This window comes from Barbus barbus (genome assembly GCF_936440315.1).
Source record: "Barbus barbus genome assembly, chromosome: 32".
Taxonomy (NCBI): domain Eukaryota; kingdom Metazoa; phylum Chordata; class Actinopteri; order Cypriniformes; family Cyprinidae; genus Barbus; species Barbus barbus.
Genome location: NC_136760.1, coordinates 8514234 through 8530360, shown reverse-complemented (window position 1 = coordinate 8530360; position 16127 = coordinate 8514234). Strand labels below are relative to the sequence as shown.

Sequence of the window (16127 nt, the reverse complement as noted above, 5' to 3'; positions counted from 1 at the left end):
TAGAAGCCAGCTTGATGGGGACTATAGTGTTGAAAGCTGAGCTATAGTCAATGAATAGCAGCCTTACATAATTCCCATTGTTGTTGTCCATGTGTGTGAGGGAAGAGTGGAGGACGTGAGAGATGGCATCGTCAGTGGATCTATTTGGGCGATAGGCAAACTGAAGAGGGTCCAAAGTATCAGGGATGGAGGAGCAGATGTGGCTCTTTACAAGTCTCTCAAAAACCTTCATGACTATAGATGTGAGGGCAACTGGGCGATAGTCATTCAGGCAAGAGGGTATATTGTTCTTTGGCACAGGGATTATGACAGATTTTTTGAATGAGGTGGGAACCACGGAGGTAGCAAGGGACTCATTAAAGATGGAAGTGAACAAACCAGCGAGCTGATCAGCGCAGGACCTCAGAACACGGCCGGTTATCCCATCAGGTCCGGCTGCTTTGCTGACGTTCACTTTCTTTAGCGCCCTCCGAACCTCATCCTTCGACACGGTGATTACAGGATCATCGCTGCTCTGCCTGCTGCTTCCTGATGCGCTGGACGGCAGAGACGCGCTACCACCATTGCATTCGAATATTCGAATATCTGTGTTTAGCGGCTCTTACTGCGCGTTGGAGAGCATAGCACGATGCTTTGTACTCGCTCATATTCCCGGTCAGAAGAGCCTCATTATAAGCTGCAGCGCGTGTGTTAACCGCAGCACGGATAGTTCTGTCCACCCACGGTTTCTGGTTAGAGAATGTCTTATAGTTATTGTTTCTGTAGCTTGCTCGGTTAGCATGTTTACAAAGCTTAATGCTACATCCGTGAACTCGCTGTCGTCAGAAGAACTCACCCGGAACATGTCCCAGTCGACATCATCAAGAGTCGTCTGCAGCATAGCCTCTGAGTGGGAGGACCAGCGCGTCACTACTCTCAGCACCGGAGGATCCTGAACGAGCCTTTGTTTATATTCCGGTGTGAGGAAAATGCCGCCATTCACTGCAACTGCCGTTAGAACCCGGTTGCTATAGAAACCGTCAACGTTCTGAGATGTGCACTCAGGACTGCGCATGCGCACTGGCTGATCTAGCCTGAAAAACAAGCTTTTTATAACGCTATTTGAGCATAAGAAACAACATTTATGATACAGTTGTTGTCAGATTTCTTTGGTGATTTCAAATATGTTTCCCCATTCAAAGAGATTGGATCTGCACTTGCATGCCCGAGAGGTATTTCAAAGATGGCTGCAGAGCGACATGACTTGTCTTAAAGAGACTTTGCTCCGAATCCTTTGCTTTTATAAACGAAATCCTTAGTTCTGTATATGCCATTCCGTCTAACCCAACAACAGTTTCAAAACCATGGACAAATATTTAGCCACATTGTAAGTAACCGAATTAATACTACTCACCACTGGTCTGAGTGGAACACCCGCCTTATGTATTTTTGGTAATCCATATATACAAGGAGTGCTTTCACCAGTGGTGGACAAAGTACACAGATCAAGTACTTGAGTAAAAGTACAGATACGTATACTAAAATATTACTCCAGTAAAAGTCAAAGTACTGCTTTTTAAATTTTACTCGAGTGAAAGTACAAAAGTACTCATTTTTTTTATGTACTTAAGTAAAAAAGTACTGATAGATTGATTTTGCAATTTTAATTTTAGCACATTTTTATAATCCTACTGCCCAAAATACCTGTAATTTTCCCAAAATGACCACTATATGGAGTCAAGATATATATTTGTTGTTGATATGGACTACGTTGATAAGAGTGATGTAGTGATGTTCACTGTGAAGCTTACACTGCGATGTACCTGAGAGAAAACAGATTTGACCGTCTAATTTTCCCCAGTAAGAAAAAAAGTGTTTTGCAGAACGTCAGTTATACAGGTCCTTTTAAAAAAATTAGCATATTGTGATAAAGTTCATTATTTTCTGTAATGTACTGATAAACATTAGACTTTCATATATTTTAGATTCATTACAACACAACTGAAGTAGTTCAAGCCTTTTATTGTTTTAATATTGATGATTTTGGCATACAGCTCATGAAAACCCAAAATTCCTATCTCAAACAATTAGCATATCATGAAAAGGTTCTCTAAACGAGCTATTAACCTAATCATCTGAGTCAACTAATTAACTCTAAACACCTGCAAAAGATTCCTGAGGCTTTTAAAAACTCCCAGCCTGGTTCATTACTCAAAACCGCAATCATGGGTAAGACTGCCGACCTGACTGCTGTCCAGAAGGCCATCATTGACACCCTCAAGCAAGAGGGTAAGACACAGAAAGAAATTTCTGAACGAATAGGCTGTTCCCAGAGTGCTGTATCAAGGCACCTCAGTGGGAAGTCTGTGGGAAGGAAAAAGTGTGGCAGAAAACACAGCACAACGAGAAGAGGTGACCGGACCCTGAGGAAGATTGTGGAGAAGGACCGATTCCAGACCTTGGGGGACCTGCGGAAGCAGTGGACTGAGTCTGGAGTAGAAACATCCAGAGCCACCGTGTACAGGCGTGTGCAGGAAATGGGCTACAGGTGCCGCATTCCCCAGGTCAAGCCACTTTTGAACAGAGAAGCAGCACTGGACTGTTGCTCAGTGGTCCAAAGTACTTTTTTCGGATGAAAGCAAATTTTGCATGTCATTCGGAAATCAAGGTGCCAGAGTCTGGAGGAAGACTGGGGAGAGGGAAATGCCAAAATGCCTGAAGTCCAGTGTCAAGTACCCACAGTCAGTGATGGTCTGGGGTGCCATGTCAGCTGCTGGTGTTGGTCCACTGTGTTTTATCAAGGGCAGGGTCAATGCAGCTAGCTATCAGGAGATTTTGGAGCACTTCATGCTTCCATCTGTTGAAAAGCTTTATGGAGATGATTTCATTTTTCAGCACGACCTGGCACCTGCTCACAGTGCCAAAACCACTGGTAAATGGTTTACTGACCATGGTATTACTGTGCTCAATTGGCCTGCCAACTCTCCTGACCTGAAGATCCATAGAGAATCTGTGGGATATTGTGAAGAGAAAGTTGAGAGACGCAAGACCCAACACTCTGGATGAGCTTAAGGCCGCTATCGAAGCATCCTGGGCCTCCATAACACCTCAGCAGTGCCACAGGCTGATTGCCTCCATGCCACGCCGCATTGAAGCAGTCATTTCTGCAAAAGGATTCCCGACCAAGTATTGCGTGCATAACTGAACATAATTATTTGAAGGTTGACTTTTTTTGTATTAAAAACCCTTTTCTTTTATTGGTCGGATGAAATATGCAAATTTTTTGAGATGCCAAAATCATCAATATTAAAACCATAAAAGGCTTGAACTACTTCAGTTGTGTTGTAATGAATCTAAAATATGTGAAAGTCTAATGTTTATCAGTACATTACAGAAAATAATGAACTTTATCACAATATGCAAATTTTTTGAAAAGGACCTGTATATGACATGAAAATTAGGCCTGAAGTTAGGAAGAACATTTTAAGGAAAATATAATCATATTTTAATTTTTTTCTTCTGAAACCTTGTCTGTGGTGTAAAAACACCCCTGGCCAAATACCCCAAGAGGGCATCACTTCACACTTTGATAATTACTGTAGTTACTGTGTTCTGAACATCACATCCTTTCTTTTTACATCAGATGGAATCTATCTAGGTGGCTGAATAAAAATATTTTATAAATACTTTATATAAAAAAATTCCCTCAACTTAGCACCAGCAAGCTTGTTAGCTAGACAGTTAGCATTAGCTAACAATATTTACTTATTTTCAGTATGGTTATGAGTAAACATTCATATCTGTCTGCTCGGCTCGATCTAAACAATATAACAATTTGTACTGTTGATAAACAATATAAAAACAGACGTCACATAGGGCTAAATGCATAGCAATTTAATAAAACTGCTAACTTTACAGCAGCGGGGAATATGAACGTGCATGAGTTATTTGATTTAATCTGTGTTATTTTAATGTTTTGTTTTTTGACCTAAAACATAGAGACACTGACATTGATCTGTGTGCATTCAAGCATTTCAGTGGGCTTAAATAGATCACCCTGTGTAGCAGATTTAGTTCTCAAACAACTGACAGTTTTGACTTAAATATGATTTTCAGTTACAATAATTAATCCTAAAATTCGACATTAGTAACTTACTTTTAGCAGCATCAGTTGCGTGCGCGGGCGCTCACAAGATCTCCAGTGTTTACTTGTGAGTTCAGTTCACTGGAGACTCGCTCTAAACGGATCATTTGAATCAGTGAGTTATCGACTCGAGAACAGCTGCAATCGGATCATTCCAATTCGTGAAAAATGTAATAATATAATATTATAAAAAAAATATTATAATTATAATCATTGAAAAAGATTATAAGGAGTAACAATATGTTTTATGAAATGTAGTGAAGTAAAAAGTACGATCTTATGCTTTGGAATGTAGTGCAGTAAAATTAAGTTGCTCAAAATAAAACTACTCCAGTAAAGTACAGATACTTGAAAAATTTACTTAAGTACAGTAACAAAGAAGTTTTACTTCATTACTGACCACCACTGGCTTTCACCAGGGTATAGATGAAAATGCAATTTCCGATATATGGGTTGTTGCTTCTCCATAGACAGCCACGACGCTGCAAAGATAGATTGGGGTGCTCTGTTCAGAGAGTAGGAGCGGCACCATCTACTCTGGCATGTGTTACACATTTAATCTAGTAGTCATATGATCTCCTATAGGTCTGTTGATCATGTGACATTTGTGGATATATTTACTAGTTATTTCCTGTTTTTACAACTAATGAAGATGGATAGACAACGAAACATCTTGTTTTTTATAGTCCAGTGATTTTAATTAAAAAAAATAATAATTTTTAGAATACTTAATTTGATGTTACTTGTTTTACACTGTATAGTTAGGATTCTGATTAAACCAGTTAACTGGGGACTGAAAAACTGCTTGTGAATAATTGCTTAATATTGTAAACTTTCATGTGAATGCATTAAAGGTGCCATGGAATACATTGATACAGTATTTTAAATTGGTGTCTGATATCTACATAAAAGGTATGTGGCTTAGGTAAGGGTAAAAAATCTCCAGAAACGATTTTACATGTCCATTTACAACCCTAGGATTTCTCCCTAGAATGAAATGGTCTGTTATTGGCTTATTTGGCAGTGTCATGAATAATAATGAGCTCTGCTCTGATTGGCTGTTTCACAGTGCGGTTCATTTCAGTAGTTCACAGCAAGAAGGAAACACAGGGAGGAACATATATATTTCAATACTTTCGCAGTTATATCATTGGGTAATTATACTGTATATAAAATGCAGGCATCAGGGAGCCACTATTAATGCGCGGGCATTGAAACGGCTTTTGAATGATCGGTCGATCGCATTATAGTTTCACTTTCACTTTCGAGATTCGCGATTGCACAAACTCTGTTTATACTATGGAGCGGCCGTACTTGCCACACATTTTACAGGATCAGATGCTTGTCAGTGGTACTCAGGATCTGTAAATCATTCGCCATCATCCTCATCTCTCCTTACTCTGTTTAAGTGAAATCTTATGTACTGCAGTGTAACAGGCTACCGCTAGCAAGGAGCTAGCCATGTCGCTTTAGTGGCTCGTGTTATTTTAGTAGAACACGTTATTTGCTTTCCGTGCCTTTCTGAATACAGACACCAACCCATCCCTGCACATCACACCCCCTGCACAGCCTGGAACATAACATTTATTTCCATGGCCTGCCATTTTCGCTGTTGGCCGCGCTTGTTTATTTACAATACCTCGGTGTTATGTTCTGATTCGCCTGTTTTTCAGTGGTCATTTTTACTGATTAGATTTACATAAGAAGGAGGAAACTATGGTGTTTGACTATGGCCTCACGGTATGTCATTTCCATATACAGAACTGTTATTATTTAACTATGCCAAGGTAAATACAGTTTTCCATTCTATGGCACCTTTAAATAAGTGTTTAATGAATAGTTTTGTGCACTTTATTTCCAACGCCACTGTCATTGAACTGTAAAGTGAAAATATTTGATGTGATTTGTTTTGCAATCAGTTTTCAGTTAAAGATATTCACAATACCAAAGTTTTATTTTATGAATATTTATTTATGGTTATTATGGTTATTATTATTTTTATTTATACAGGACAGCACAGAGAGTGCACAAGTGTGATCGAGAGGAGGGGACGGCATCAAAAAGGACCTAGAGCTGGGACACTTTCAAGGGTCACCCAAAGCACAACCACGCTATATGCACAAGGCTGTTGGTTCTAACATTTTATCAGAATTTGAAGAAACATTTCTACTTAAAATATTAAATGCATTTCATTTAAGGCAGGATTTTTCCTACACAAAGAATTTCAAGGCAACAGTCTCTATCAAATTCAGTACCGCCTTTACCACCAACATGTTGCAGGTTCCATTCTCAAACTTTTCTACACATTTTCACTGCACAAATCTACAAATCTGTTGTAATGAGACACATTAATAAAATTACGTTTTCACAGAAACTAAAGTTTTCCACCAAAATAAAAGATCAACTGGTTTCAGTCAAAAAAATAAAAAGTACACAGTGTTTCCCTTGCAAGTGCAGCGAAAATATGCATGCTAATATGTCTTTATTTAATATCTAGAATAATCCAAATACAATATTTAATGTTTGGGTTTAACAGTACATCCAAGCACAAACGCTGCAAGCTAAAGTTAAGTTATTTTCATCTGTTTTATACAGTATGTTTCCAAAATAAAACAGTTGTTTTACAATATTGAGCATGTGTTAGTTTATTGAAGTTGATTGTAAAGCCATTGCTGCCAGTTCTTCTACAGGTTTTTAACAATACATCCAAGCACAAATGCTGCAAACTAAAGTTTAAGATTATTTTAATCCGTTTTATACAGTATGGTTCCAAAATAAAACTGTTATTTTACAATATTGAGCAGTGTGTTTATTGAAGTTGATTGTAAAGCCATTGCTGCCAGTCATTTGATTTTTAACGTGTATGTACAGTGTTAAAACGTGTTTGGCCTAAATGCTATAGGTTCTAATTGAACGTATAGTTGTGTATTCAGTGTTGAAAGGTAAGATGGTGAAACAACATTGCGTTATCAACGTTGATTCAACTTGCAAAATTAACACCTACAGGTGCATCTCAAAAAATTAGAATATCGTGAAAAAGTTGACACGCAACGTCACAATATCAACATTGATTCAATTTGCAAAGTCAAAACATAATTCAACGTTGATTCAACCATGGCACCCGATATTGATTCACCAGTGAAGAAGCTTGTAGTCCCATAGATGTAGGCATTAAACTGCCATAATTTTAAAAGACAATATCTCCATTTGCATTGAACTTTCAGCGTCGTATCTTTGCAGATATTGTATGTTCAAACAGCAACATTACACACTAAAGTTAAAAAAGTGAATCACAATACCACCCCTTTAAGATATTTACAAACAAGCATGCATATGCACAAATTTGCATGAAATGTGTGCAAACATTTTCACAAACAAACCATGATTCACCAAAAATATTTGTATCTTGTAAATTTACAAAACAAAGCAAAAAATCTAGGACAACTAAAGTCACACATATTTAAAAGGCACTCCGGGTGGCCTTATATTCGTGTTAAGATGAAAATTTTATTATTAGTATTAAAGGTGTTTATTGTGTTTGAGGATGGAGCATTTGGCATTGCTTGAGGGTCTTGCTGCACATTATCCGAGAGAGTAATTTGTTTGCTGAAAGTGATGAAAGGCTGTTAGTAAAAGGTTGTGTGGACGTCCCTTATGGAGATGGTTTGGGTGCATTTTATGCAAACTTATAACCTTAGGGGCATGGAGTTGCTCATTTAGAATACTCCAGATTCGGTAACATTACAAGGTAAAGAAAAAAAATTGTATGCATGTGTTGTGAATTGGGTGGATTTTTTTTTTTTTTTTGTGAGATTTTATCTTGTATGTACAAATACAAAATAATCGCACCAAGTATTTACACTACAGTATATCCATTTATATGCATATAAATATATTATCAATTTAATTTATATAAATTGTATTTTAAAGTACTAAACTAAGTGAAAAAAATGTATTTTGTGTATTTCCCTGTGTCATCTGAAGTGCCTTTCTGAATGGAAATTCACTTAAAATGGTGAAATACCCTATGAAGTCTACTTCACTTCCACTTACAGGAACATGGAGCACACCTCTAGACTTGCTGTTTAGCTATTGGTGTTATCAGTGGGTGGGACATTCATTCTAGAGAGCATTGGGTTGCACAAAAGTCTGTGTAATGCAGTATGACTATTCAATATTTTTGCTGATTTTTTTTCTCGTCATGGGCAACATTTATCGTGTTGGTGTATGCTTCATCACACTGTAAAAAAAAAAATCCAGCTTTCGAAAAGTTCTGCTAACCAATGTAAAGAAGTAGCCTGAATAAAGAATTTTTAGAAGTCAGTTTAATTTTTTGTGTGAACTGAACAAATATACTCTGTTTTGTTTCCCTTACTTAGATATTCATGTATTTGTTAACAACATACCCAAATTTTCTGAACAAACAAATCTGAACAAACAATTTTACATTGAACAATATTGTACAGGTTCCCAGCATGCATTGAGCTTGAAAACATTTTGTTAATTATTATTAAAATAATATCATTGTTTTAAATTTTACTGGCTTAATTTACGCTGCTGCTGCTGTTGTCAATATCAGTTAGCTCTCATGTGGATCAGAGTTCATGTTATTACTGATTTAAAAATTGTTGATCCTCACCATGGTTGAGAATTGTGTGCTGAGGTACTGTATATGTGCATCTCAGTGCAACTTGTTTAATACATTTGTCTATCAGCATAAATGTTTGCCTTTAGTTTTAAGAGGTAAATACAACCCATATTATGTAGAAGGCTTTGAAAATAAACATATCTAAAATAAAGAGGATTGTTAAAAAATATTAGCATTGCTAAATGCTTAAAAAAACTTAAGATGCTCTGACAGATCTTTTAACACTCAGTAGACTGACTTTTATTAATTAACCTAGATGAACTAAATCCTTTACGTTGTCAGTTGCGATCTTTTAAGTTAAGTGCAATAGGTTGCCTTATTTTTTTGAGTTAGGTCAACTTTTTTACGGTGATGTTTTTATCTATCACTGAGAACCCATCCTTATCTGACTTAAGCAGGACAATCAAAGTGCCGTGAGGGGCGGAAAAGCAGAGAAAGGGTTTTAAGGTGAAGCTGTGCCATTTTTTTGTGTGGTTATTCATCCATAAACTTATTAGTCATTGCCTTCCTCTCTCTCTCACACACAGTTTACTGGAAGCAGAAGAAGCCCAGAATCCACAAGGTAAGTCTTCCTTTCAATGATTTCAATGAGCCCCTTTATGAAACACAGAATTCATTTCTCTTGCCTCCATTGTGCCACACACTCACTTTTTTAAAAAGCACAGTTTTTGGACTCATTACATTGTAGTAGTACATGAATCCACCTTTTTTCCAAACTAGTTTACTGCAATTTAAATGTCACTGATTCTGGTTCAGGACATTTCAACTAAAATGACTGGGGGCAAAAAATCGGTCCCACTTTACATTAGGTGGCCTTAACTACTATGTTCTTACATTGAAATTAATAATTTGATACAATGCACTTATTGTGTACATGCATGTTTTTACATTGTACGTATATATTTAAAAAAAAAAACCTATGTAATTATATCTGTAATTAATTTATGTAATTACATTTATACAGTCAGGTCCATAAATATTGGGACATCGACACAATTCTAACATGTTTGGCTCTATACACCACCACAATGGATTTCAAATGAAACGAACAAGATGTGCTTTAACTGCAGACTGTCAGCTTTAATTTGAGGGTATTTACATCCAAATCAGGTGAACGGTGTAGGAATTACAACAGTTTGCATATGTGCCTCCCACTTGTTAAGGGACCAAAAGTAATGGGACAGAATAATCATAAATCAAACTTTCACTTTTTAATACTTGGTTGCAAATCCTTTGCAGTCAATTACAGCCTGAAGTCTGGAACGCATAGACATCACCAGACGCTGGGTTTCATCCCTGGTGATGCTCTGCCAGGCCTCTACTGCAACCGTCTTCAGTTCCTGCTTGTTCTTGCGGCATTTTCCCTTCAGTTTTGTCTTCAGCAAGTGAAATACATGCTCAATCGGATTCAGGTCAGGTGATTGACTTGGCCATTGCATAACAGTCCACTTCTTTCCCTTAAAAAACTCTTGCTTTTGCAGTATGCTTTGGGTCATTGTCCATCTGCACTGTGAAGCGCCGTCCAGTGAGTTCTGAAGCATTTGGCTGAATATGAGCAGATAATATTGCCCGAAACACTTCAGAATTCATCCTGCTGCTTTTGTCAGCAGTCACATCATCAATAAATACAAGAGAACCAGTTCCACTGGCAGCCATACATGCCCACGCCATGACACTACCACCACCATGCTTCACTGATGAGGTGGTATGCTTAGGTTCATGAGCAGTTCCTTTCCTTCTCCATACTCTTCTCTTCCCATCACTCTGGTACAAGTTGATCTTGGTCTCATCTGTCCATAGGATGTTGTTCCAGAACTGTGAAGGCTTTTTTAGATGTCGTTTGGCAAACTCTAATCTGGCCTTCCTGTTTTTGAGGCTCACCAATGGTTTACATCTTGTGGTGAACCCTCTGTATTCACTCTGGTGAAGTCTTCTCTTGATTGTTGACTTTGACACACATACACCTACCTCCTGGAGAGTGTTCTTGATCTGGCCAACTGTTGTGAAGGGTGTTTTCTTCACCAGGGAAAGAATTCTTCGGTCATCCACGACAGTTGTTTTCCGTGGTCTTCTGGGTCTTTTGGTGTTGCTGAGCTCACCGGTGCTTTCCTTCTTTTTAAGAATGTTCCAAACAGTTGTTTTGGCCACGCCTAATGTTTTTGCTATCTCTCTGATGGGTTTGTTTTGTTTTTTCAGCCTAATGATGTCTTGCTTCACTGATAGTGACAGCTCTTTGGATCTCATCTTGACAGTTGACAGCAACAGATTCCAAATGCAAATAGCACACTTCAAATGAACTCTGGACCTTTTATCTGCTCATTGTAATTGGGATAATGAGGGAATAACACACACCTGGCCATGGAACAGCTGAGAAGCCAATTGTCCCATTACTTTTGGTCCCTTAACAAGTGGGAGGCACATATGCAAACTGTTGTAATTCCTACACCGTTCACCTGATTTGGATGTAAATACCCTCAAAATAAAGCATGCATGACAGTCTGCAGTTAAAGCACATCTTGTTCATTTGAAATCCATTGTGGTGGTGTATAGAGCCAAAAATGTTAGAATTGTGTCGGTGTCCCAATATTTATGGACCTGACTGTAATTACACTGTTGACCCATCCCTTACACCTTAACCCACCCTTAAACCTACCCATACCACCAAACCTGTCACCAACATTAACCATATCCCACCTCAATAGCAGCAAAAGTGTTTTGAAATACAATATGACCACAATAAGTACATTGTACTTATTTTTTGATGTAAGTGCATAGTAAGGCCACCTAATATAAAGTGTGTCCAAAAAATCTAATAATAGGTCTGAACTACCAAGAATTTATACCCTGGAAACCTGGAGATAAGTTGTCAGGGTACAAAGTGTGTTTTCAGCGATTCAGTCAGAGGTTGTCAGCTAAGATGCATTTACTGTTCCCACTCATTTTTATTTGAGCACTTTGAATTTTTTCACAATCAACATCACTCAACTGTGCCAAGTTTAGGAGCTACTCTATCTACCTACTTCCTACACCCCATGATGCTTTGTGCAAATTATGGGAGTATTAACAAATTGCTATCAGCAGACTAGGGGTGTTCCTGACTAAGGATTTTCATAGTCGAATCGGAATTTTCAAATCTTGCCAATATTCGACTCAAATCATATGTTTGGGGGCGGGGCAAAATACATTACCAAGAGTCCAGTCAGACACAGTCATAATTACTGACGTTAACACACAGGGAAAATGTGTAATGGACGACTTGCAATAGTGCTCTCATTATAACGTTATGTATATGACAGTTATTAATGTTCTGCATTTCTGTTTTGAGCTGCGCACGCTGAAGATGACCAGTAGAATGAAGCTTTTGATAGAAGGTTTTTAATCAATGGGATTTAACTCATCAATTATCTTATATAGAATACACTTCATTGCTTATACAACATAACATTATATTACGACTTATAGGCTATCTGCACAAAATGCCGCAAATGCAGAAGTGAACGTGTCTGCGTGACTCTGAATGAACTCCTTTTGTGGACGTGTTCTTCACTCAACAACGTGCAGAAACACGGCAGCTAAACTCTAAAACTCCACAGCGTTTTATTGTGTTCTCGTTATAATGTTATGTATATGATAGTCCCAGTCATAGTTATTAATATTTTGCGTTCATTGTTGTTAGTCCTGCGCGCGCTGAAGAAATAATCACCCTATACTACAATGAAGCGCTTTACTGCAGCGTAACTCAAATGCATCTTATACGAGATAAATAATATATATATGATATACACACAAACCAGCTGAAATATTTTGAAATCGGCAAGTTGTACCCTACCTGATCTAAAAAATCCAGTTTTTCACATGCCTGTGTCAATTTGAGTCTTGTTAAAGATTTAAATCCCTCCTTAAATTTATTCATGCACGTTAAAATATTTATTTGAAGCTTCTTTCTTTTCATATTCTTATTTACAGCATTATTTTAATAGGCTGTATATTAACTTATTGGGAGAAAACTGGTAGTTTTTTGTGAAATCAAAGATTTGAGAACCCCCATTTATGATCATGATCATAACACCCGCGAATACTGTGAGATTGGGAGTCTTATCGAAGCATCGAGTCAGCTATTCGGGGTCACCCCTACAGCAGGCTGTGAATAACCCCAACAGCTCAAATGAGTGAGTCTTTCAGGATAAATAGTCAATTCACCTTTATTTATGTAGCACTTTTAACAATACAGATTGTGTCAAGGCACTTAACAGTATCAAATTGGAGAATAGAGTGTCAGTAATGTATAATAATAAGATTAAACACTCAATTTTCAGTTAAAGGCATTTCATTATTGAATTCAGAGATGTCATTGTCTAGCTCAGTTTAGTTTAAATAGTATCTGTGAAATCAAATTGACGATAATCGCTAGAAATTAAGTGTCCCCAACTGAGCAAGCCAGAGGTGACAGCGGCAAGGAACGAAAACTCCATCTGTGACAGAATGGAGAAAAAAAACCTTGGGAAAAACCAGGCTCAGTCGGGGGGCCAGTTCTCCTCTGGCCAGGATATTATTGTTTATTTATTATTTACTTATTGTTTTATTTCAAATTTTAAATGTATAAATGTATTATATTTCTATTTTTATATTGTTGCAATTTCTAACCATAATAGTATTATATAGTTAGGTATTTTAGAATATTTTTAGTTATTTGTTTTATTTTTAGTTTTATTGTATTTTAAGTCTAGGTCTTCACTGGGGATATGTCCCCGGGGCTCATCCAGGTGTCCGGCCTCCGCCGACAATCAGGGCCCACAGACATCATCTCCCGGCGCCGATCAACCATCTGATCCGGACACGGACTGAGAAACAGAATAAGAAAGAAACAGACAAATATTAGCGTAGATACCATTCTTCTTGCGATGTAACGAGTACATTGTGTGTTATGAGGAGTGTTCCCGGTTCCGGTTGGTCTAGTTAATGCAGCCTAACAATCCTTTAACGGATTTTAATAATAGAAGTGTATTAGTGTGTAATGTGTAAGCCAGGTTAAAGAAAAGTGTCTTTAATCTAGATTTAAACTGACAGAGTGTGTCTGCCTCCGGAACAGTGTTAGGTAGATTGTTCCAGAGTTTGGGTGCTAAATAGGAAAAGGATCTGCCGCCCGCAGTCGATTAAGACATTCTAGGCATTATCAAATGGCCAGAGTTTTGAGAACGCAGCGGATGTGGAGGACTATAATGTGATAAGAGCTTGCTCAAGTACTGAGGAGCTAAGCCATTCAGGACTTTATAAGTAATAAACAAGATTTTAAAATCTATACGATGTTTGATAGGGAGCCAGAGCAGTGTTGACAGAACCAGGCTAATATGGTCATACTTCCTGGTTCTAGTAAGGACTCTAGCTGCTGCATTTTGGACCAACTGTAGTTTGTTGATCAAGCGTGCAGAACAACCACCCAGTAAAGCATTACAATAGTCTAACCTTGAGGTCATAAACGCATGAATTAGCATTTCTGCATTTGACGTTGAGAGCATAGGTCGCAATTTAGATACGCAGTTTTACAGATGCTAGAAACATGGCTTTCAAACGAAAGATTGCTATCAAACAGCACACCTAGGTTCCTAACTGATGAAGAAGAATTGACAGAGCAGCCGTCAAGTGTTAGATAGTGTTCTAGGTTATTACATGTGGGGTTTTTAGGTCCAATAATTAACACCTCTGTTTTTTCAGTAAGAAGTTACTCATCCTCCAGTTTTTTATATCAACTATGCATTCCGTTAGTTTTTCAATTTGGTGTGTTTCACCGGGCCGTGAAGAAATATAGAGCTGAGTATCATCAGCATAACAGTGAAAGCTAACACCATGTCTCCTGATAATATCTCCCAAGGGTAACATGTAAAGCATGAAAAGTAACGGCCCTAGTACTGAGCCTTGAGGTACTCCATACTGCAATTGTGATCGATATGATACCTCTTCATTCACTGCTACGAACTGATGGCGTTCAGATAAGTACGATTTGAACCATGCTAAGGCACTTCCACTAATGCCAACAAAGTGTTCTAGTCTATTTAAAAGAATGTTGTGGTCGATAGTGTCGAACACAGCACTAAGATCCAGTAGAACTAATAAAGAGATACAACCACGATCAAATGATAGAAGCAGGGCATTTGTAACTCTAATGAGAGCAGTCTCAGTACTATGATACAGTCTAAATCCTGACTGGAATTCCTCACAGATGCCATTTTTCTCTAAGAAGGAATATTATTGTGAGGATACTACTTTTTCTAGTATCTTTGACAGAAAAGGGAGATTTGAGATCGGTCTGTAATTAACTAGATATTTGGGGTCAAGTTGTGTTTTTTTTAATGAGAGGCTTAATAACAGTCAATTTGAAGATTTTGGGGACATATCCTAATGACAATGATGAATTAATTATAGCCAAAAGAGGATCTATGACTTCTGGAAGCAGCTCTTTTAGTAGTTTAGATGGAATAGGGTCTAACATACATGTTGTTGTTTTAGATGATTTAACAAGTTTATCCAATTCTTCCTCTCCTGTAATAGAGAATGAGTGGAATTGTTCCTCGAGGGATCTATAATGCGATACTGTAGCTGACGGCTGCATGGTTAGATTTTAATCTCTGATCTTGGAAGTAAAGTAGTTATAAGTGAAGTGAGTGAGTGAAGTGACATACTGCCAAGTATGATGACCCATACTCGGAATTCGTGCTCTGCATTTAACCCATCCAACGTGCACACACACAGCAGTGAACACACACACACACTGTGAACACACACCCGGAGCAGTGGGCAGCCATTTATGCTGCGGCGCCCGGGGAGCAGTTGGGGGTTCGGTGCCTTGCTCAAGGGCACCTCAGTCATGGTATTGAGGGTGGAGAGAGCACTGAACATTCACTCCCCCCACCTACAATCCCTGCCGGCCCGAGACTCGAACCTGCAACCTTTGGATTATGAGTCCAACTCTCTAACCATTAGGCCACAACACCTGTTGATGCTTTATTTTTTGTTAATTTAGTGACTGTATTGAATAAATACCGGGGTTTATGTTTGTTTTCTTCTAGAAGAGACTAAAATTAATCAGATCTAGCCGTTTTTAATGCTTTTCTGTAGGATAGAATTATTTGCTTTGGCAGGGCCACGACTTTGGAATACCCTGCCTTTAGAGATTAGACTGGCCCCTTCTCTGTCTGTTTTTAAGGAAAACAAATAGGGACTTAGTGTATTGATTACTGTTATACAGTACTTTTTAAAGGGGTTGTTCTTATTTTTATCTGGTTTGCTTTCTGTTTATGTGTTTATAATTTTGCTCTTCTGTAAAGCACTTTCGTCAGCCTAGCGACTGTTGTAAATGTG

The 16127-nt window shown here is 38.0% G+C and overlaps 1 protein-coding gene across 4 annotated transcripts in view; it reads left to right on the top strand.

Annotated features, from left to right (window-relative positions):
- Positions 1 to 16127, top strand: part of LOC306852479 (supervillin-like) — a 151086-nt gene that overhangs the window by 55108 nt on the left and 79851 nt on the right. For all 4 annotated transcript variants that reach the window (XM_079389350.1, XM_079389347.1, XM_079389349.1 and 1 more), the window contains one exon: positions 9299 to 9333. In XM_079389350.1, the coding sequence (XP_079245476.1) occupies positions 9299 to 9333 (35 nt within the window). The remainder of the gene's footprint in view (positions 1 to 9298; positions 9334 to 16127) is intronic.